Source organism: Lepus europaeus, chromosome 11 (genome assembly GCF_033115175.1).
Source record: "Lepus europaeus isolate LE1 chromosome 11, mLepTim1.pri, whole genome shotgun sequence".
NCBI classification, from domain to species: domain Eukaryota; kingdom Metazoa; phylum Chordata; class Mammalia; order Lagomorpha; family Leporidae; genus Lepus; species Lepus europaeus.
Genome location: NC_084837.1, coordinates 56,305,120 through 56,325,218, shown reverse-complemented (window position 1 = coordinate 56,325,218; position 20,099 = coordinate 56,305,120). Strand labels below are relative to the sequence as shown.

Here is a 20,099-nt window from a genome sequence, read left to right as displayed (position 1 = left end):
CTGTACAACTTGTCTTTGAAAGCATTCCATTTGGAAATGTGTGACCTTTAGCACCATGCTGCACTTAATTGAACTCTTTGCATCAAAAGTCACCATGCTGAGCAACATTTTACACCCACTGCCTTTCTGAAATACTTATCCCAGTTCCTTAAGGTCTGTTTTGTTGAAATCATTTTACAAAAATAAATCATATCAAAGTTTTTTTAATTATTTCTAAAACTTTGCTTGCAAAACTAAATATTTTCAACACCATGGCAACATGGTCAGTACTCTGGCTAATGTATCCAGTCTCGTACCAGAGTTCAGACTTAATAAACTACTGCCGTGGATGAATGCGCTGCAAATGAGGAAGGCGCTAATAAATCAGGCATAGTCAATAATCATTCAAGTCATGCCTTCTGGAGCTTCCTAAAAGGTGATAAATTCACCAGATTTGTCTGCATGGATCAATTCTCTTCTCTCCCTTCTAGGACACCAGCACCTACTGAGCAAACAGCATACTGCCTCGCTTCAGAATGAGTGTAAGTACAACCTCCAATACCTTCTGAAGTATTTCCTCACACATCATCTCATTTGACACATCCAATACTTGTGAGTCTTGGACAGCATAGAGAGGAATGATCACCTCCATTTTTTATCAGCCAAGGTTAATGGAGCTTAAGTGATTTGTCAAAATTGCACACCTTATCGTCACAGTTCATAAGTGGCAGAACTAAACTTGAAATTTGTGTCTCTTAAGTCCCAATCCAGAACTACTTTCAACATACCAGCCTCTGCCACTGAAACTTAACTAAGCTACTATTTTTAAAAAGCTTTGGTTTATTGTTATTTGGTGTGGGTTCTTTTGGATACCAATCAGGATTCTACAGGTACAAGTTTAAAGAATAACTATTTTCTATTCACTCTAAGACAAGACATTCTCTGTTTTAGTCTGATTTCTCTAATCCCTCCTCAACAGAAGCAACCACTTCTACCCATTTCTCCTAATTATTTTGGTACTTAACTACATGTTCCTAACAAGTTCTATTGGTACTTTTTGAGTTTTCTCTTTATGTGCTATAAATGATGTAGCTCTTTCAACCACTCTCACCTCTCCACTTTCTTCACCCCAATATATCATTACCATGAGTTGGCTAAACTAGAATTCAACGTTGACACTATTATGACATTGCAAGTTGTTACTCCTAGTCCAAGCTAATAGAAATTCTGATTACTTTTCTTTAACTGCATATTTGCCCCACCCTCCCTCATGCCCACCCCAGAATAATTTTTTCTAATTTTATTTTCTATGCACTTTTCCTTAAATGAGCCCTAAACTTATTGTTTACTGTATAAATATATTGTCAAAACATTCAGACAACAGATACATTATTGCATCTTCCTTTTGATCTAATCTAATTTGGAATGTTTTCATGTCCATTGGATTTCCTGCAATTTCCGTTTTCCTCTTCAGTGGTAAAGCACACTCCTTAGTAACCACCTGAAGATGATTGTACGGGGATATGGCTTTTGAGAACTCACGTGTCTCAAAATGTTTTTTTTTTTTAAGATTTATTAATTTATTTGAAAGGCAAAGTTAGAGAGAGAGAGAGAGAGAGAGAGAGAGAAAGAGAGAGAGAGAGAGAGAGAATCTTCCATCTGCTGGTTCACTCCCCAAATGGCTGCAATGGCTGGAGTTGGGCCGATTCAAAGCCAGGAGGCAAGAGCTTCTTTCAGGTCTCCCACATGGGTACAGGAGACCAAGCACTTGGGCCATCCTCTGCTGCTTCCCCAGGTGCATTAGCAGGGAGCTGGATTGGAAGTGGAGCAGCCGGGACTGGACCCAGCACCCATATGAGATTTACCCATATGGCTTTACTCACTACACCACAGCACCGGCCCCTCAAAATGTGTTTAATCTGCTCTCATATTTGATGGATTGTTTGGAGGATTATGGCTTGGGAATAATTTACCTCAGAATTTGGAACAATTATATTTTTTAGGATGCTATTGAAAAATTTGATGCCATTCTATGTCCTGACTCCCTGTGTGTAAATCTGTTCTCAAGTTCCACCCACACCACCCACTCCCTCTAGAAGTACATAAATTGTCTTTCTGCACTGAGAATTTTGAAATGTTCTAATAATAACATGGATTTTTTTTTTCACCTGCCCCCAACTTGGATCTATTTGGGTGTTTTAAAATTAGAATTTCATGTCTGTCATCGTGGGACATTTTTGTGAATGTCTACATTAATTTATTTGTGTGTATGTATATATTTTTATTTAGTTATGAATTTGGAGTGCTTCTCATCTCTCTCCATCCTTGGATTAGAATTTGGTTTTCAGGTTTTTTTTTTTTTTTTTAAGCTCAATAACCACTTACTGTTGGTTTTTTTGGTTTTTTTTTTTTTGTTTCACAAATTTTGTGGTTCTCTCAGCTCTTCTGAGTTTACACTTTTAAAGAACTCTTTACTATTGTTTTGAGAATTTTCAAGAGGTACTAAAAGCCTAGATGAGTATTCAATCCTAGATGAGTGTTTAATCAACCATCTATCCTCTGAATTCCTCCAAAAGATTTCCAGTGACTCCCACCCCTGCTTACTACAGCCACACTGTTACTATCTCCCCCTTCCCTGCCAATCAGGGAATACTTATTCTTCAGTGGAGAGAATGGCACTTGATAATACTGGCTGGTAGAATTTACGTAACTTGCAGAATCAGGATTCATCCCAGGCATGGGGACAGGGTGGGGTGGGGGTACTGTTTGCTCTGCTATGTGACCTGACAAGTCCTAAAAATTTCTTTTACTCTTGTCTACATCAGAATCCTACTACTTGCAATTTCCATAAATGGAAGAATAGCAAAGGAGTCAAAACAAAGCAGGTCGTTAAGTCCTCTGCTGTTAGTCTGACCAGCCACATCAGACTGGTCTGCTTATCTTTTGGGTCATGAAAGAATGAAACATAGACTAGTCTATGTCAGAAAGAGATGGGCAGTGAGAGAAACCAAAATGAATGACAGGAGGCAGGAGGTGGGATTGTAGAGGTTACAAGGGTAGACCAGTTGAGTAGTAACAGGCAGAGATAAGGAGACTGAATATAACTCAATTATTATAATACCTTTAGAAAATGAACTAGAGGACAAAGTGGGGCTTATTCTTCAAATTTCACTATTCTATATCATATGATTAGTGTTCCAGGGGCGGGTCTATGAACAGAAGAACAAGCCCAAGCCTTGGAATCAGATAAGCCTGCTTGAGATCTCAGCTTTGCCCATAGTAGCAAAGTTGCTTCATCCTTCTTACTGTTACAATGCAGGTAAATCATGTTAACTAACTTTGAAGTACTTTTAAGAAACTGAAATGACATGAGCAGATTTATTGGTATTTAGTAAGTGGTCAATAAAAGGTAAGAGCTGCCATTAGTCATGATGGAAATGGACACACACCACACCCTAGAACATATTTATAGACCTTGAGTCCATTGTTTAGAACTGTCAATATATGATAACAAAAAGTGGACCAACTTTTAGCTAGCTTTATTATGCTTTTAAATTCTCTACAGACATGTCAGATAAACAGTACATGAAGGTAAATTTGAATTTGAGATAAACAAGGAATCTTTTTTTAGAATAAATGTGCCCCATGCAATACTTGAGCCATATTTACATACTTTAAACATCCCTCATTTATCTGAAATTTGAAATTTACTGGGACTTCTGTATTTTATATAACAAGTTTGGCAACCCTCAGGGTAAGAAACAACCATTACAGATTTCCTTTAAAGGGTTTCCTTTGCTTCCTAAGATGATATCAACAGGAAGTAACTTTTTATAAACTGTTTTGTGCTAACTTAGTCTTGTTACAGGCCCTACTTTCATTATAAGGGTGGACAGAAACATTGATTCCCAACAGAAGGAGAGCCACAGTGGTTCTAGCAAAGCCAGACTCAAGGAGGATAGTGACAAGGCAAACGTGGACTAATGAACTGGACCATCACGCAGGGACAGAGGAATCCTTTCCACTTTCTGCAATGAACTTGGAATCCATTAGTAGAAGACAACACCAACTATTTGCCTCCCTCATTACTTCTTGCATCCAACTCTTACTGGACTGAAATGATAGGAAGAGGAAACAACACCACTCTATTATCCCAAATCAAAATAAAAACAAAACTGGCCAAGGGCAAAATCCAGAGCAAGATGATGTGAAGCCTTGTTTGTGCTGAGGAGGCCTCTGCCCTCTCTGTACCCCTGGGACACCAGCCTGTAGGCAGCCTCCCTTCCCAGTGCCATCAGTGGCCAAAGTTGCGAACCTCACCTTCCACTCATTCAGCTTTCAGTACTTTATATCTCATCAATTTATTTATATAGACACTGAACTTTTTAATTAATTGAGTTAAATGGTAAACGAGGTGATTGTTTCTACCATGCAGAACATACGTATAATAGCTAGTTTATTGCTTACCATATGGTTTTGTTTTATTTTAAAGATTTATTTTTATTTATTTGAAAGACAGAGTTACAGAGAGAGGTAGAGAAAGAGAGAGGTAGACAGAGAGAGAGAGAGAGAGAGAGAGAGAGAGAGACAGGTCTTCCATCTGCTGGCCCACTCCCCAGATGGCCGCAATGGCCAGAGCTGCACCAATCCGAAGCCAGAAGCCAGGAGCTTCCTCCAGGTCTCCCACAAGGGTGTAGGGGCCCAAGGACCTGGGCCATCCTCCACTGCCTTCCCAGGCCATAGCAGAGAGCTAGATGGGAAGAGGAGCAGCCAGGACTAGAACCGGTGCCCACATGGGATGCTGGCGCCCCAGACGGAGGCCTTAACCTGCTGTGCTACAGCGCCGGCCCCTTATTTTATTTATTTGAAAGTCAGAGTTACAAAGAGAGAGAAGGAGAGGCAGAGAGAGAGAGAGAGAGAGAGATCTTCCATCCAATGGTTCACTCCCCAGTTGGCTGCAACGGCCAGAGCTTCGCCGATCTGAAGCCAGGAGCAAGGAGCTTCCTCCAAGACTTCCCACGTGGGTGCAGGGGCCCAAGGACTTGGGTTACCTTGTACTGTATACCCAGGCCACAGCAGAGAGTGGGATCGGAAGTGGAGCAGTCAGGACCCGAACCGGCGTCCATGTGGGATGCTAGTACTGCAGATGGCCGCCTCATCCACTATGCCACAGCGCCGGCCCCGCTTACCATATGGTTTTAAGCAGGAAGAATATTCCAACATGTAAACAGTTTGGCTGACTCACAAATAAATCTTTAAAAAATGTGAGGGGTTATCAACAAGTTTATGAAAAATTATTCATATTGTGAAAAATGACACATGGATTTAAAAAAATTTTTTTGGATAAAAGTCCATTTATCTTTTAATTTTATTTTCTGCAAACTTTTTGAAGCACTCCTATGTTATATATATATTTTTAAAACTATCGCTGAACCTTAACCTCACTAACCTACCTACCTATCAGTAATTCAGAGTGGATTATGATTCATGTTTTAAGTTTATTTTTAATTATAAAAATTACATACACATATTCAAAGAAACTCTGTCTACCATACCAGTCTCTGCCCAGCCCCATGATATGCCATAATTCAAGTAACATGAATATCATTTTATTTTCTTTTAAAAGGGGTATAGCTAACTGAATTTAATGTGTCATCTTCATTTGGAAGATATATTGACTATAGTTTATAAAATCTACAGGAAAGAAACCTCACTTTCTTGTGAACTATTTTATATATGAATTTATATTCTCTTGTATTTAAATTTTGAGATAGAATTGACTAGTGCTGGACAAAATAGAACTTCATCTGGAAGATTCTGAGCTAGTCCTATCAATCCATGAACAACATGGGGTTGAAAATGCCCAGAAATGTGATAGATGAATTTCATTATGAAGCTAGTCTTAAATACAACCACTCACCAAATTCTGAGTGAACATTTTAACATTTACTGAACGCCTGAACCACATATTTCATGTGACATCTCACGGAAGGAAGGTTTAAAAGAGCTAAAATTCTAGAATAAATATTTATAGGATAAACATTTATAGAGTGACAACAGATATCAAAAAGAGTCAACAGATTCTTTCCTTTATAGAATTGTATAAGTGTATTCCCAAATATTTCTACATCATACATAAGAAAGAACATGTTCAAATAGAAAGCCTTAAATATTTAGAGAAAAAGACATCATCAGAATTTTCTTAAAGAACACATACACGAACTTGCATCTTTGCCAACATTCTCAAACAAGTCTGAATGTCTTACACTGAGGATTAACTACTACTAATTACATTTTCCCAATTTGTTTATGTAATACAAGACTAATGCACCATTTTCAAAGAAAGATTTAATATGCAGCTAATTCATTAAGTAGTTGAACTTTGATAATATAGGATACTATTTTTTTTAGTATAAAAAGTATACTAAGTAGCTATTGTAGGCTATTAGGTTTTTATATTTACTTTTATTCTGAGATAAGTTTTCTAGAATATGTTGGCTTTTTTTTATTTTTATTTTTTTTTGACAGGCAGAGTGGACAGTGAGAGAGAGGGAGAGAGAGAGAGAGAAAGGTCTTCCTTTGCCATTGGTTCACCCTCCAATGGCCGCTGCAGCCGGCGCGCTGTGGCCCGCGCACTGTACTGATCTGAAGCCAGGAGCCAGGTGCTTCTCCTGGTCTCCCATGTGGATGTAGGGCCCAAGTGCTTGGGCCATCCTCCACTGCACTCCTGGGCCACAGCAGAGAGCTGGACTGGAAGAGGGGCAACCGGGACAGAATCTGGCGCTCCGACTGGGACTAGAACCCGGGGTGCCAGCGCTACAAGGTGGAGGATTAGCCTATTGAGCTGCGGCGCTGGCCTAGAATATGTTGGCTTTTAAACATCTGAAGAGTTCCTATCTCATTTTCTGATAAAATGTTAATATAGCTTTTCTAGATTCACAGCCACAATTTTTCATCATAATAAAATACTATCATAGAATCATGTCAAACAAACATGTACAAGAGGGAGGTGATACTAAAGTAGTCTCAAATAACATTAGTGTTATTTATTTTCACTTTCAAGCATCAAGACATCAAGATTTGACTCACTTTATTTGTTTATCTGAATAACAAGTTCAATTAGGACAGTGTCGTCAAGGGAGTATTAAGAGCAATATTAAAGAGCAAAGGCTGTAACTGTTCATTTCAACTCCAAAGAAGGCATTCAGTAATTTCTACTTAACCAGCAACTGTGTTACCTTAAAAGTCTGGGAGTAGGCCGGCGCCGTGGCTCAACAGGCTAATCCTCTGCCTTGTGGCACCGGCACACCAGGTTCTAGTCCCGGTTGGGGCGCCGGATTCTGTCCCGGTTGCCCCTCTTCCAGGCCAGCTCTCTGCTATGGCCCGAGAGTGCAGTGGAGGATGGCCCAAGTGCTTGGGCCCTGCACCCCAATGGGAGACCAGGAGAAGCACCTGGCTCTTGCCTTCGGATCAGCGCGGTGCGCCGGCCGCAGCGCAGCAGCCATTGGAGGGTGAACCAACGGCAAAAGGAAGACCTTTCTCTCTGTCTCTCTCTCACTGTCCACTCTGCCTGTCAAAAAAAAAAAAAAAAATCTGAGAGTAAGGGGCCAGCATTGTAGCATATATGTAGTGGGGTAAGTCACCACTTGTGATGCCGGCAGCCCATATCACAATGCCTGTTAGAGTCCTAGCTGCCCTCCTTCTCATCCAGTTTCCTGCTAATATACCTGGGAATGCAGTGGATGATGGCCCAAGTAACTGGGGCCCTGCCACCCACATGGGAGATTAGGTTGGAGTTCCTGGCACTGGGCTTCAGCCTAGCCCAGACCTAAGTGTTGTGGGAAATTGGGGAGTGAACCAGCAGATGGAAGGTTTCTGTATGTGTTTGTGTGTGTGTGTCTTCCTCTTTCTAACTCTGCCTTTCAAAAAAATAAATAATTTTTTAAAAATTTATAGTACCAATAGGCCTTCTTAAACTATATTTCAGAATGCATGTGCTGTAAAGCATCACTAAGCACTCAATGACAGAACATAAAAAAAACTACGATCTGTGTTTTAAGTTGGGAAATGCTCTTTTAGGCAGAGGTAACTCCTTTTTAAATTACAAGATTTCTCAGAGTTTTTAATAAACTCATGTGCACTGTGAGTCCCTATGGTATGAGCTACATTATGGAGCGTTTCCAGGTTTATTTGACCACATAGTTTTTTATGGAGAGTACCAATTCATATTTCATGCAATATTGATGGGGGCTACTACCTGGGAAATTCTCTATAATCTTAGCAATGCTGTGTATAGTTATATTAAGCCCACTTGGGTAGTCTAGGATAATCTCCCCATCTCAACATTGGTAATCTCCCTATTTGCCATAAAAGGTAACATACAGATTCTAGGGATTAGGGTTTTGATCTCTTTGGGGGCCATAATTCTGCCTACCATATACAGGTTGGTAAAATTATGTAGAGAATTTGGGCCAGCCAACAAAACCTAGGAGTCAGAAAGTAAATATTGGCGTAATATGTGTTTCCCCAAGTATTCTTTACAATATCATGATATGAAGGAAGTAAAAATTATTGATTAAGGAATATAGGACAATAAACAAAATATGAAATATGCTCCTAAACATCAAAAACTTGATTTATGAGTAGATGTTTAGCCTAGCAATTATGACGCACAGTGTAGTACCTGGGTTTGATTCCCAGCTCTGGATCCTGATTCCAGCTTCCCACAACAAAGCAGGCCCTGGGAAGAACTGACAATGGCTCAAGTAATTGGGTCTCTGCCACCCATGGGGGATCTCGATTGAGTTCCTGGCTCCTGGCTTCAGCCCTGGCCAAGCCCTGGCCCAGCCCTGGCCATTGTTGGTATTTGGGACAGTGAACCAGTGAATGCAGGCTTGTGCTTGCAGGCATATCCTCTCTTTACCTTTGCCTCTAAAATAAATAATTTTTTTAATTATTAAAAAATTTGACTTTGCAACACAGGAAAAGAATTACAAATACTCCACATGAGCTTGAGTTCCCTTATCTCATGAGTGAGCAAACATATAAGCTTCCTAGGGGCCTTGTAAGCATTAAAGAAGATGATTTATATAAAGCAGCTGATTTATAAGAATCACATAACAGATCTAAAGTTGATGTGCTTATCAATTCTTTACAATGTTTACCTGCAAAAAAAGGCTTCTTAAAGTTCTCATCTCACTGAAAGATGCTGCTTGACAACCTCTACTTCCATCAGTGACATTTATGTGACCGTCAGCCATGGGTTAATTCACATGCTATTAAGGTGTGGTTAATGCTACTCAAAATGTTCTCTAATCTAAAGGGTCATGCCTGCCTGGAAAACCGGGGCCTGATACTTCTTGAAATTTGCTAATCACATCTGGTTTAGCTTTAGACATTTTCTGGGATTTTGCCAGCAGCTACGACATTTTAATGGCTACAATAAACCTCAAAGCCTCATCAAATCTTTGCTGTATGTGTGAAAATTATGTTCTCTTCAATTAAACATTCAATCTCAGCTCACACCAAGGCCTTATGGAAAAGGAGGTGAAACCTGAATGGGAACTAGAGATGAAACGGACCGCCACCATTCTAGTCTTCTTGCCAGATGGTATTTAGAAGAAAAAGAAATTCATTAGAGAACCCATGGTCTGTATTTTCTTTAAATATTTACTGGGTACCTTTCATGTGTTAAAAACACTGGCATCGCTAAAGATTAGCAGGGCATTTTTGTTTAAATATTCAGTGTGTGGGGGGTAGGGGGAGTCATTTCCTCATTTGCCTTTGTGGGACTTCTTATCTTCTGGTAAAGCCTAGGACACAGAAGAAAAATAACTGAAGGCCTGATAGTTCAGAAGGCCTTGTATTTCATTCAAAGAGGCTGAAGACACTTGGGAGCCTCCTGAGACAAAATAAGGTGTGCCGAAGTGAGGAGCTCTAGGGGAACTCCTGCCTCTCCACCCCCTCCCCACTCAGTCTTCTTGCCCCCTTGCTATTTATCACCAGACTCCTGATGTCAGGCGAGGCAAGCCCTGGAAGGAGAAGAGGAAAGATCAAACAGAGATCAGGTTTCTGCTCAAGAGACTACAAGAAAGGTCAGGCGAAGGGGCCAGGAGACAAGAAGGATGAGCAGTCAGGGACAGTGCAGAGAGGAAACAAGCCGGAGTCCTGCTTGGCCATTACTGATGCCTGTACCCTACTGAGTACTGGCCTGAGCCCTGACAGAAACAACTGCCACATGACGGCTTAACCCTGCCTCATTACAATGCAAACCAAGCCCCTCATCTCCGAGGAGGATAAAACTGTCAGTCCTTTAGGGTAGAGAGAGAGGGGAAAAAAATGACCACAAGTTCACATATCATATTCCTGAACAAAGCAGCCATTTGGCTGAATTCACTCTTTCAACCACATCAACAGGAGAAAAGAAACCCACATGTTCCTTTAAAGATAATTTACAAGGTAAAAATATTCACTTGTAACCACTATCCTTATTTAAGCAAGTTTTATGCTCAAAGTAAAAATAAATGGCTTTCTCTGCCACTGGGAGCAGATCTTTCCCACTTTACATGCATTTCCAAGCTGTTCTCTGTCTAAGACTTAGGTTTCTGAGTACTCTTTCACAATAAACATTTTTAAAATGTTTATTTTATGTCTTGGTGTAAAAATATTCCTGGTTGAAGCTCTTCATTTCCTCAAGCTCCCCCTTTGGCACTCTGGGCTCCATTTCCACATTAACACGCTCCCTAAATCCTTGGTGGGGCTCTTCAATTGGAGTTATACGAGCTCCAAGGCAAGTATTTATATTCTTGGACAAGGAGATGTCTCCTCAGTGAAAACACAGGACTTTAGAAATGCCAAAGGAAAATTCCTGCCCAAGTGAGACATATTTTCACCTTTTAAAAAAGCCAAAAAGAGGCCTTCAGCATTTTGCTTTCAATGATTAAAAATGCAAATTCAACTAAAGCAGAATGTTTACAGTGGGGTCTCACCACCATCACTAAACTCATAAACATAAACTTAGTATCTAGGGACATGTGTATGTGCATGTGTGTGCATACATATGATATAAACAAAGCAGCGTAGTAAGCTCAGAAAATGCATGAATTCCAATTGGATAGATCCAATTAGAGCTCAGTACATCTGCCTCTTACTCTGATCATGAGCTCCCTAGATCTCACTTTTCTCCCATGTATAATGGAGTTAGTGTAGTTCCAGCTTGCCATTGTCATTATAAGAATTTTATGAGGGATTGGCATGTGGCACAGTAGGTTAAGTCTCCATTTGGGACATACGCATCCTCTATTAGACTGTGAGTTTAAGTCATGGCTATTCTACTTCCAATCCAGCACCTTCTAACACACCTGTGAAGCAGCAGGTGCTAGATCAAATACTTGAGTCATTGCCATTCATGTGGGAAACCCACATGGGAGACCTAGATGGAGTTCCTGGCTCCTGGCTCCTGGCATCAGCATTGCCCAATTCCAACTGTTAAGGCCATTTAGGGAGTAAATCAGCAAATAGAAGGTCTCTTTGTCTGTCTGTTAATAATTGTTGTTGCTATTATTTATTTATTTATGTTTGACATGCAGAGTGGACAGGGAGAGAGAGAGAGAGAGAGAGAGACAGAGAGAAAGGTCTTCCTTTACCATTGGTTTACCCTCCAATGGCCGCTGCAGCCGGCACCTGCGGCTGGAGCACCGCACTGATCCGAAGCCAGGAGCCAGGTGCTTCTCCTGGTCTCCCATGGGGTGCAGGGCCCAAGTACTTAGGCCATCCTCCACTGCACTCCCGGGCCATAGTAGAGAGCTGGCCTGGAAGAGGGGCAACCGGGACAGAATCCGGTGCCCTGACTGGGACTAGAACCTGGTGTGCTGGTGCCGCAAGGTGGAGGATTAGCCTATTGAGCCGCAGCGCCGGCCTGTTGCTGCTATTAATTGTAGCTATTTAACACTAGAAAATGTAAATATTGTAAGATATAGATATTATAAGCCAATGATCAGCACTCATAACAGAGAGACCTACATAAATACAGTGCTTCTACACAAGTGCATAGAAGTGGAAAGTTTCACGAGGACTGTCGTGTACCATAACTGAACTCTGCACCAGTTCTCCTCTCTGAGCCAGACATAAATAATTCTCTTAAAGCATTTTAAGAAAGTAATCTCAGCTATTATCATAATAACAGAATAGTTTCTATTACCTTCTAGTTGCCTCTTTAATTTTCTCAAATCTTTTATGAGGTCTTCAAACTTGACTTGGGAAGCTAGAAAAAAATCTTGTGGTTCAGGCAGGGGGAAAACACTCTTTTCCGTTCCAGCTTCCTAAAAGATATGACGAACAAAAGTACATTAGACTTCCTTAGCATCACTTTTGGTTGAAACAACTCAGGGGAGAAAAGTTTTTATTGGATGTTTGTATAAGAATCACAGCAATGCTCCTCTGTATTCCCAAATTTGGACTTGCTAATTTGAAGTGCTTGTGTCTCTCACAACATCTTTTTGGTCTTTTTTGGCATTGAGATTGGCATTGGCTATGGCATGTCTTAAGTTCTATTTTGCCTTATGAATCAAAAAGAAAACTAACAGGTACGCCCTATTTTATATACTCTATTGCCATAGAAAAAGGTATACAGGGAACACATGAAAATATTTAAATTTAAAGTCCTTGTTTGAGTTACACCTGCTAGCAATTAGATAACTCATCTTTGGGGTATGTCAATAGGCGCAAATCGGAGGTGCTGGATAAGAAGTTACCGCAGTGAAAAAGAAAATAACCCTCTGCCTTTATCTGTTTTACTCAGCAGCTGAAAGTTTGTGTATGAACCTAGTGTGATCAAATTCTTCATGTATTTGTAAACCTTTCCCAAAGGATGTTAGGCCCATCTTAAGAGATATTTACTGAATGTACGGTTGGGTATGGTTTTGACAAGCTGCACAGCTACAGGTAATAGAGGATCTAAGCTGAGAAACATTTTGAGAGACAGAATCTTCAGGACTACTGAAACATAAGCTGAGCCTCAGCTGTCTTCTAGCCTAGCTTGGTTTCCTCCCTGCATTGTTTAATGTAAGCTTTGTATCTTGCATATCTTAGGCAGTCTTCAGTTCTTTCTCTCTCTGCATGGGCTACTTTGCCAGCTTTCCTTCAAGTTCCATCTTTCCTACTGCCATTAGGACTAATTCCAAACTCAGAACTGCTTTACAAGGCACTTTATAATCTGGCCTCCATCTACATTTCTAGCCTTATTTCTATTTTCCCCTATCACCAACTCCCTCGCTCCCAAATCTTCATGAGATAACAGACAGCACACACCTTTGTCTAGAGATCTTTCTCTTCCCAATCCTTTCCAAAAGGCTTCCCTCCTACTTTCTTGCTCATCCTCATCCTCCTTGTCTCAAAACAATCATTACTTCCTCAAAGGTTGCCCCTAGCCCATGACATGGTACTCCATTATCACTTTTAATTTACCGTAATTAATCTTAAAATTTCCCACGTGAGACCTGTATGTTTTTCCACCAGATTATAAACATCTAAAAGGCAGAAACTGTGTTATGTTCTCAGTGTCCTACACAACATCTGCCATGTCAACAAACCTGGTGTTTGGTGGGTGGGCACCAGTACAGAGAGCCTATAAAGCACCGTCCTGGGATGTTTATACCCTTAGCACGAGACATCTAATTGATCATCACATTTCCTTATAGTTTCAGAAATCTTCCAGATTCTTCCCTTTCTGTTAAGAACTTTAACTTCAACGTTAAATGCTAGGAGAAGATGGTTTTCTTCATTTTACCAGAACTCAACTTATCATTTTTTTTCATCTTCCTATACTTATTTGACTACTTTCAAAACAATAGCAGCATTCCAGACTGAGTTCCAAGGTGGAAAAATATCTAAAAGGCTTACCACAAAGCTCCCTAGTAATCTACACTGCAAGAGCTCAGGCATAATATCTCCTGTTTTCCAAACCGTTTTATCAGACTCGGACTGACTTCTCAAAAAAATTTTTTTTTAAGCTGGAAAAGAGAAAATGCCGCCGAGTAAAAAGTTTGGTAGCAGCTCTTGTGAAAGCGGCTCAATTAGAGTTCAAAAGACATGACTCCATGTGGATTTCTTGAAACTTCACAGACATAGACTTGGACCCAAAACCAGGAGTTGGAGGAAGCCTGGAGCAGGAGTCACCTTTCTTCAGCTAATTGCTCATCACCACCGACCACAGAAATCATCACTTATGCTGCTGGGGGGAAGGGATAGTGTTATAAATCACAGAATTCTACACTCTTGCTGAGTGAAATGCATTTTGCACCAGGAAAGCCAGGAGAGCTCCACACAAATGTAGAAGTCTTAAATTTTTCCTAGACTAGGTCATCCCATGTTTGAAATTATTCTAATTTTCAGACCATTCTCTGTGATATTGACTCCACTGGGTTTGGTTCTCTTCAATGATAGTCACGACACATATGCAAGTTTTAGCCTTCCTACAGAATGTGTATTATTTGAGAAAGAAAAACTACCAGGTAAATCTGCCCATCCAAATATATTTCTTGTGCTGCACTGATACCTGCTCTCAGAACTTTGGATATATACAAACATGCTAGCTATTTCTTTTTTCACGACACTCAAAAATGTGCTTACTACTCTTCACCAGAAAACAGATATCATTTTCTCACACCTAGATATCTCTAGATGTACAATGAGGGTTTTTACATTATATCCAACTTAGCAAATATCAAGTTATTTATCAGATACTTACATTATAGATATTAAAAAAAACAATAATGAATTCTTGACTTCAAGGAGCAATGCCAAGACAATAGGTTACCACTATAAATATCCATAAACAAGGCAGAATATAACATATCATGAGAGATTCAAAAAGAGTGTCTCAAGTTTGAAAATTGAAAGCTTCAAGGCTTTCTTTCAAACCTGAGAATTTAAGCAAAGATTTCATTGAACAAGGGTCATATAAGATTGGCCTAAATTTTTTATTATATCCATTTTCCCATTTCACAGGTAGCATATGTTCAATGTGTTTAGTACTTTGAAAAAGAAAAAAGTAAAAGAATCTGTTATAATGCTAACAACCAGAAATGATCAAACATTTTAATATCTAGGTTTCTAGGTTTTTCTGCAAATTTATATTCACATTTAAGATTATATATTGTTTTATGTACAATGGAATATTATTTAACTGTAAAAAGGAGGGAGATTCTGCCATATGTCACTAATGGCTCTATCATAAGGATATTATGCTGAGTACCATCTAGTCAAAAAAGTTCAAAGACTGCATGATTCCACCTAAGAGTATCTAAAGCAGTAAAACTTACAGAAAGTGGAACATTGGTTGCAAAAAGGCAGGGGAAGAGGGTAAGGGGGAGTTGATGTTCAATGGACATATGATTAGAGTTTCTTCATGCAAGATGAAAAAGTTCTGGAGATCTGCTGTGTAACAGTGTGCATGTGGTTAACAATACTGTTCTGTTCACTTAAAAATTTACCAGAGTAGATTTCATTTAGTGGTTTTTAACATAATAAAATAAAAGTGATATTATCCTCTCTAGTGGATACAGGAGTCAAAATACCTACCAACCACAGAAACTGACAAGATGGTTTTAAAATAATTAGCAACATTTGATCAGAATTGAAAAATCGTGTTACAAAGCTGTAACAATTAAAAGAGTACAATTATGGAATAGATAAAAAGAAAACTCAAGGAAATGGAAAGGAAATCTCAGAAATGTACCTAAGTAAATTTGTGTTAAGTATTATATAAAGCAATTATGCAATAATAAATTTAAAAACTCAAGAAAATAGAAAGGAAATAATCAGAAATGGATCTAAGTTAATATATATTAAGAATGGGGTAAAGGAGAAATTTCAAGCAATTGAGGAAAGGAAAAAATTGAATTAGATCTTCCACCTGATAACAAAGACCAAAGTGATGTCTAAAGAAGAAAAAATTTAAAAATAAAAAAAAAATGCAATCACAAAACCATGTAAGGAAATATAGGCAAATAGTTCTCTGATACTGGGGTAGCAAAATCCTTTCAAAGCATTCAAACTTAGACAAAAGCCACAAAAGGAGAGAATAACCATGAAAGCATAAAAATAAAAAAAATCTTTAATTCTTAATTAAAAATTTTAACATTTAGAATCTCAAAACGGACTTGGGATGTGTGTTTAGCCTCATGGTTAATACATTGGTTAAGATATCCACATCCCACATCATAGTACCTGGGTCTAATACCAAGCTCCAACTCCTGACTCCAGCTTCTGACTCACACTAACCCTGGGAGGTAGTGATCAATACATGAGTGACTACATCCCTGCCATCCCTGTGGGAGAGCTAGATTGAGTTCCTGGCTTCTGGCTTTGGTCTGGTCCAGTTCAGGATGTTGTTGGCTTTTAAGGAGTAAAATGATGGATAAGCACTTTCTTCATCCAACTGTCACTCTTATTCTCTGACAATAATATAATTACTACTTAAAGAAAGCCAACTTCTAGAGGTTGGTGTTGTGGTGCTTTAAGTTAAGCCACCACTCGAGGCACTGACATCCCATATTAGCAAGTTGTTCAAGCTTCCTGCTAATATCTTGGGAAGGTAGTAAAAGATGGCCATGTTCTTGCATCCCTACCACCCATGTGAGAGACCAGGATGGATTTGCTGGTTCCTGGTTTCAGCCTGGCCTAGACCTGGTTGTTGTAACCACTAAGGGAGTGAACCAGGGAATGGAGAATCTCAATCTCAATCTCTCTCTTTGCCTTTCAAAAAAGACACAGACAAATAAACCTTTTTTTTTTTTTTTAAACCAACTTCTAAATAACATATTATGGAAAATGCATGCAACAAAATGGATAATGAGCTCTTCAGAATCAACAAGAAAAGGACAACTTGCTCCTTTTCATTAAAGAAATGGCCAGAGATATGGCAGGCAATTTACAAAAGACAAACAGAAGATATGAAAAACCAACTAGATTTATAAGTTGTAATAATGTAAGTTGAGCAAACCTTTCTCGGGACTATCATATAGTTCATCAGGTTTAAACTGGGTTGATCTCTGTTTAAGGTCTCTAGATCAAAAGCAGTCTTAGGTAGCCTGCCCTCCACTCACAAAACTATGTATCCTACAGAGGGTACTTTTGTAAAAAAAAAAAAAAAAATTCACATAAAGATGCTATGTGCTTGTCCAGTTACTTGCCCATGGGACTTTGTGATGTAAGGAATGTTGGAGTGCTAGTATCTCTTTTGAAATCTTGGTTTCAATTCTTTTGGATAATATCTAAAAGTAGGATTGCTTGATCATATGATAGTTCTATTTTTACTTTTTTGAGAAACACTCATACTGTTTTCCATAGTGGTTAAACCATTTTACATTCCCAACAGTGATTAGAGTTCCAATTTCTCCACATCCTTGTTAAAACTTGTTAATTTTATAATTTTATAAGGGCCAACCTAATGTAGATGAGGGAATATCTGTGATTTTGAATTGTATGTACCTAATGACTAGCGCTGCTGAGTATTTCTTCATTTACTTATTGGCTATATGTATGACAATTTTGGCTTTGGAGAAACGTTTATTCAAGTCCTTTGCCCATTTTTCTCCTTTAAAAATAATTAAATAATTATTAACTTAAGAAAGGGTACGGCCGGCGCCGTGGCTTAACAGGCTAATCCTCCGCCTTGCAGCGCCAGCACACCAGGTTCTAGTCCCGGTTGGGGTGCTGGATTCTATCCCAGTTGCCCCTCTTCCAGGCCAGCTCTCTGCTATGGCCCAAGAGTGCAGTGGAGGATGGCCCAAGTGCTTGGGCCCTGCACCCACATGGGAGACCAGGAGAAGCGCCTGGCTCCTGGCTTCGGATCAGCATGACGTGCCGGCTGCAGCGGCTATTGGAGGGTGAACCAGCGGCAAAAAGGAAGACCTTTCTCTCTGTCTCTCTCTCACTATCCACTCTGCCTGTCAAAAAAAAAAAAAAAAAAAGAAAGAAAGAAAGAAAGAAAAAAGAAAAAAAAGAAAGAGTGCAAAGGAGAACATCCCCAAATGACCACAATAACCAAGGCTGGACAGAGGTTGAAATTGGAATTCAATCCTACAACAAGTTCAATCCTACAAAAATTTGAACACATTTAACCAAGGAGGTAAATACCTCTATGATGAAAATTACAAAACATTAAAGAAAGAAACAGAAGAAGACATAAAGAATGGAAAAATCTCCCATGTTCATTGACTGGAAGAATTAATATCATCAAAATGTCCATACTATCAAAAGAAATTTACAGATTCAATGCAATCCCAATCAAAATACCAATGACATTCTACTTAAATCTAGAGAAAATGATGCTAAAATTCATATGGAAATACAAGAGACCCCAAATAGATAAAACAATCTTAGACAACAAAAATAAAGCCAGAGGCATCACAACACCAGATTTCAATATACTACAGGTCAGTTATAATCAAAACAGTCTCATAATGGCACAAATATAGGTATAACAGACATGAAGATCAATGGGAAAGAATAGAAACTTCAGAAATTAATCCACATATCTACAACCAACTAATCTTTGACAAAGGAGCTAAAATCAATCCCCGGAGCAAGGCCAGTCTCTTCACCACAAATGGTACTGGGAAAATTGGAGCTGTGCATGAAGAATTATAAAATATGACCCCTACCTTATAGCTTATACAAGAATCAACTCAAAATGGATCAAGAATCTAAATCTATGACCTGATACCATCTAATTACTAGAGGAGAACATTGGAGAAACTCTGCAAGACATTGGCAGAGGCAAAGACTTCTTGGAAAAGACCCCAGAAGCACAAGCAATCAAAGCTAAAATAGACAAATGGGATTATATCAAGCTGAGAAGCTTTTGCACTGCAAAAGAAACACTCAGGAAAGTGAAGAGACAACCGACAGAATGGAAGAAAATATTTGCAAACTAAGAAAGTGATAAAGGATTGATATCCAGAATCTATAAAGAGCTCAAGAAACTCAATAACAACAAAACATACAATCCAGTTAAGAAAAGGGTGAAGGACCTGAACAGGCATTTTTCAAAAGAAGAAATTCAAACGGCCAACAGACATATGAAGAAATGTTCAGGATCACTAGCCATCAGGGAAATGCAAATCAAAACCACAATGAGGTTTTACCTCATCCTAGTTAGAATGCTTTCATACAGAAATAAACAAACAGTAAATGTTGGTGAGGATGTGAGGGGAAAGGTACCCTAATCCACTGTTGGTGTGAATATAAACTGATGCAGCCATTGTGGAAGACAGTATGGAGATACCTCAGAAAGCTGAAAACAGATATATGATATGACCCAGCCATCCTGCTCCTGGGAATTTACTGAAATCAACATATGAAAGAATTGTACCCCTTGTTTATTGTAGTTCAATTCACAATAGCTAAGATATGGAATGAAGCTAGATATTCATCAACTGATATCTGGATAAAGAAATCATGGTATATATACACTTTGGAATACTACTCAGCTATAAAAAAAGAATGAAATCCTATCTTATGCAATAAAATGGATGCAACTGGAAACCATTATAGTTAGTGAAATAAGCCAGTCCCAAAGAGACAACTACGTATGTTTTCTCTGATCTGTGATAACTAAGAGTGCCAAAAATGTAATGTATAGGAGTGAAGTCAACATTTTCAGCTATGATGATTGTTTACAGTCTTGAACAGTTTTTTTTCTTCTTCTTCTTACTATTGGCTGAACTCTTCACTTAGTGTTAATCTTATGAATATAAAGTAAACTGAAAATAGATCATTGTAAAAATTAAGAGAGGGATTAGGTGAGGAAGGAGGAGGAAAATTGGGAGCTGGGAGGGAGGGAGGATAATGTGGGAAGTATCACTGTTTCTCAATCTGTATACATGCAATTTGTATACCTTATATAATTTTTTTTTAAAAGTAGTTCAATCTTACATGAATGGCAGGAACCCAATGACTTGAGCCATCACCACTGCCTCCCAGGGTCTATTTTAGCAAGAAGCTGGAGTCCGGTGGTGGCCAAATACCCATCCATGCTCATCTTTTTTTTTTTTTTTTTTTTTAAGAATTGTTTGTTTGAAAGACTGATGAGAGAGAGAGAAGACAGGGAGGGAGGG

General features: G+C 39.1%; 1 protein-coding gene across 3 annotated transcripts in view; it reads right to left on the bottom strand.

The window, feature by feature from the left end:
* FMN1 (formin 1) overlaps positions 1 to 20,099 on the bottom strand; it is a 433,901-nt gene that overhangs the window by 129,475 nt on the left and 284,327 nt on the right. For all 3 annotated transcript variants that reach the window (XM_062205569.1, XM_062205570.1, XM_062205572.1), the window contains one exon: positions 12,179 to 12,299. In XM_062205569.1, coding sequence (XP_062061553.1) covers positions 12,179 to 12,299 — 121 coding nt within the window. The remainder of the gene's footprint in view (positions 1 to 12,178; positions 12,300 to 20,099) is intronic.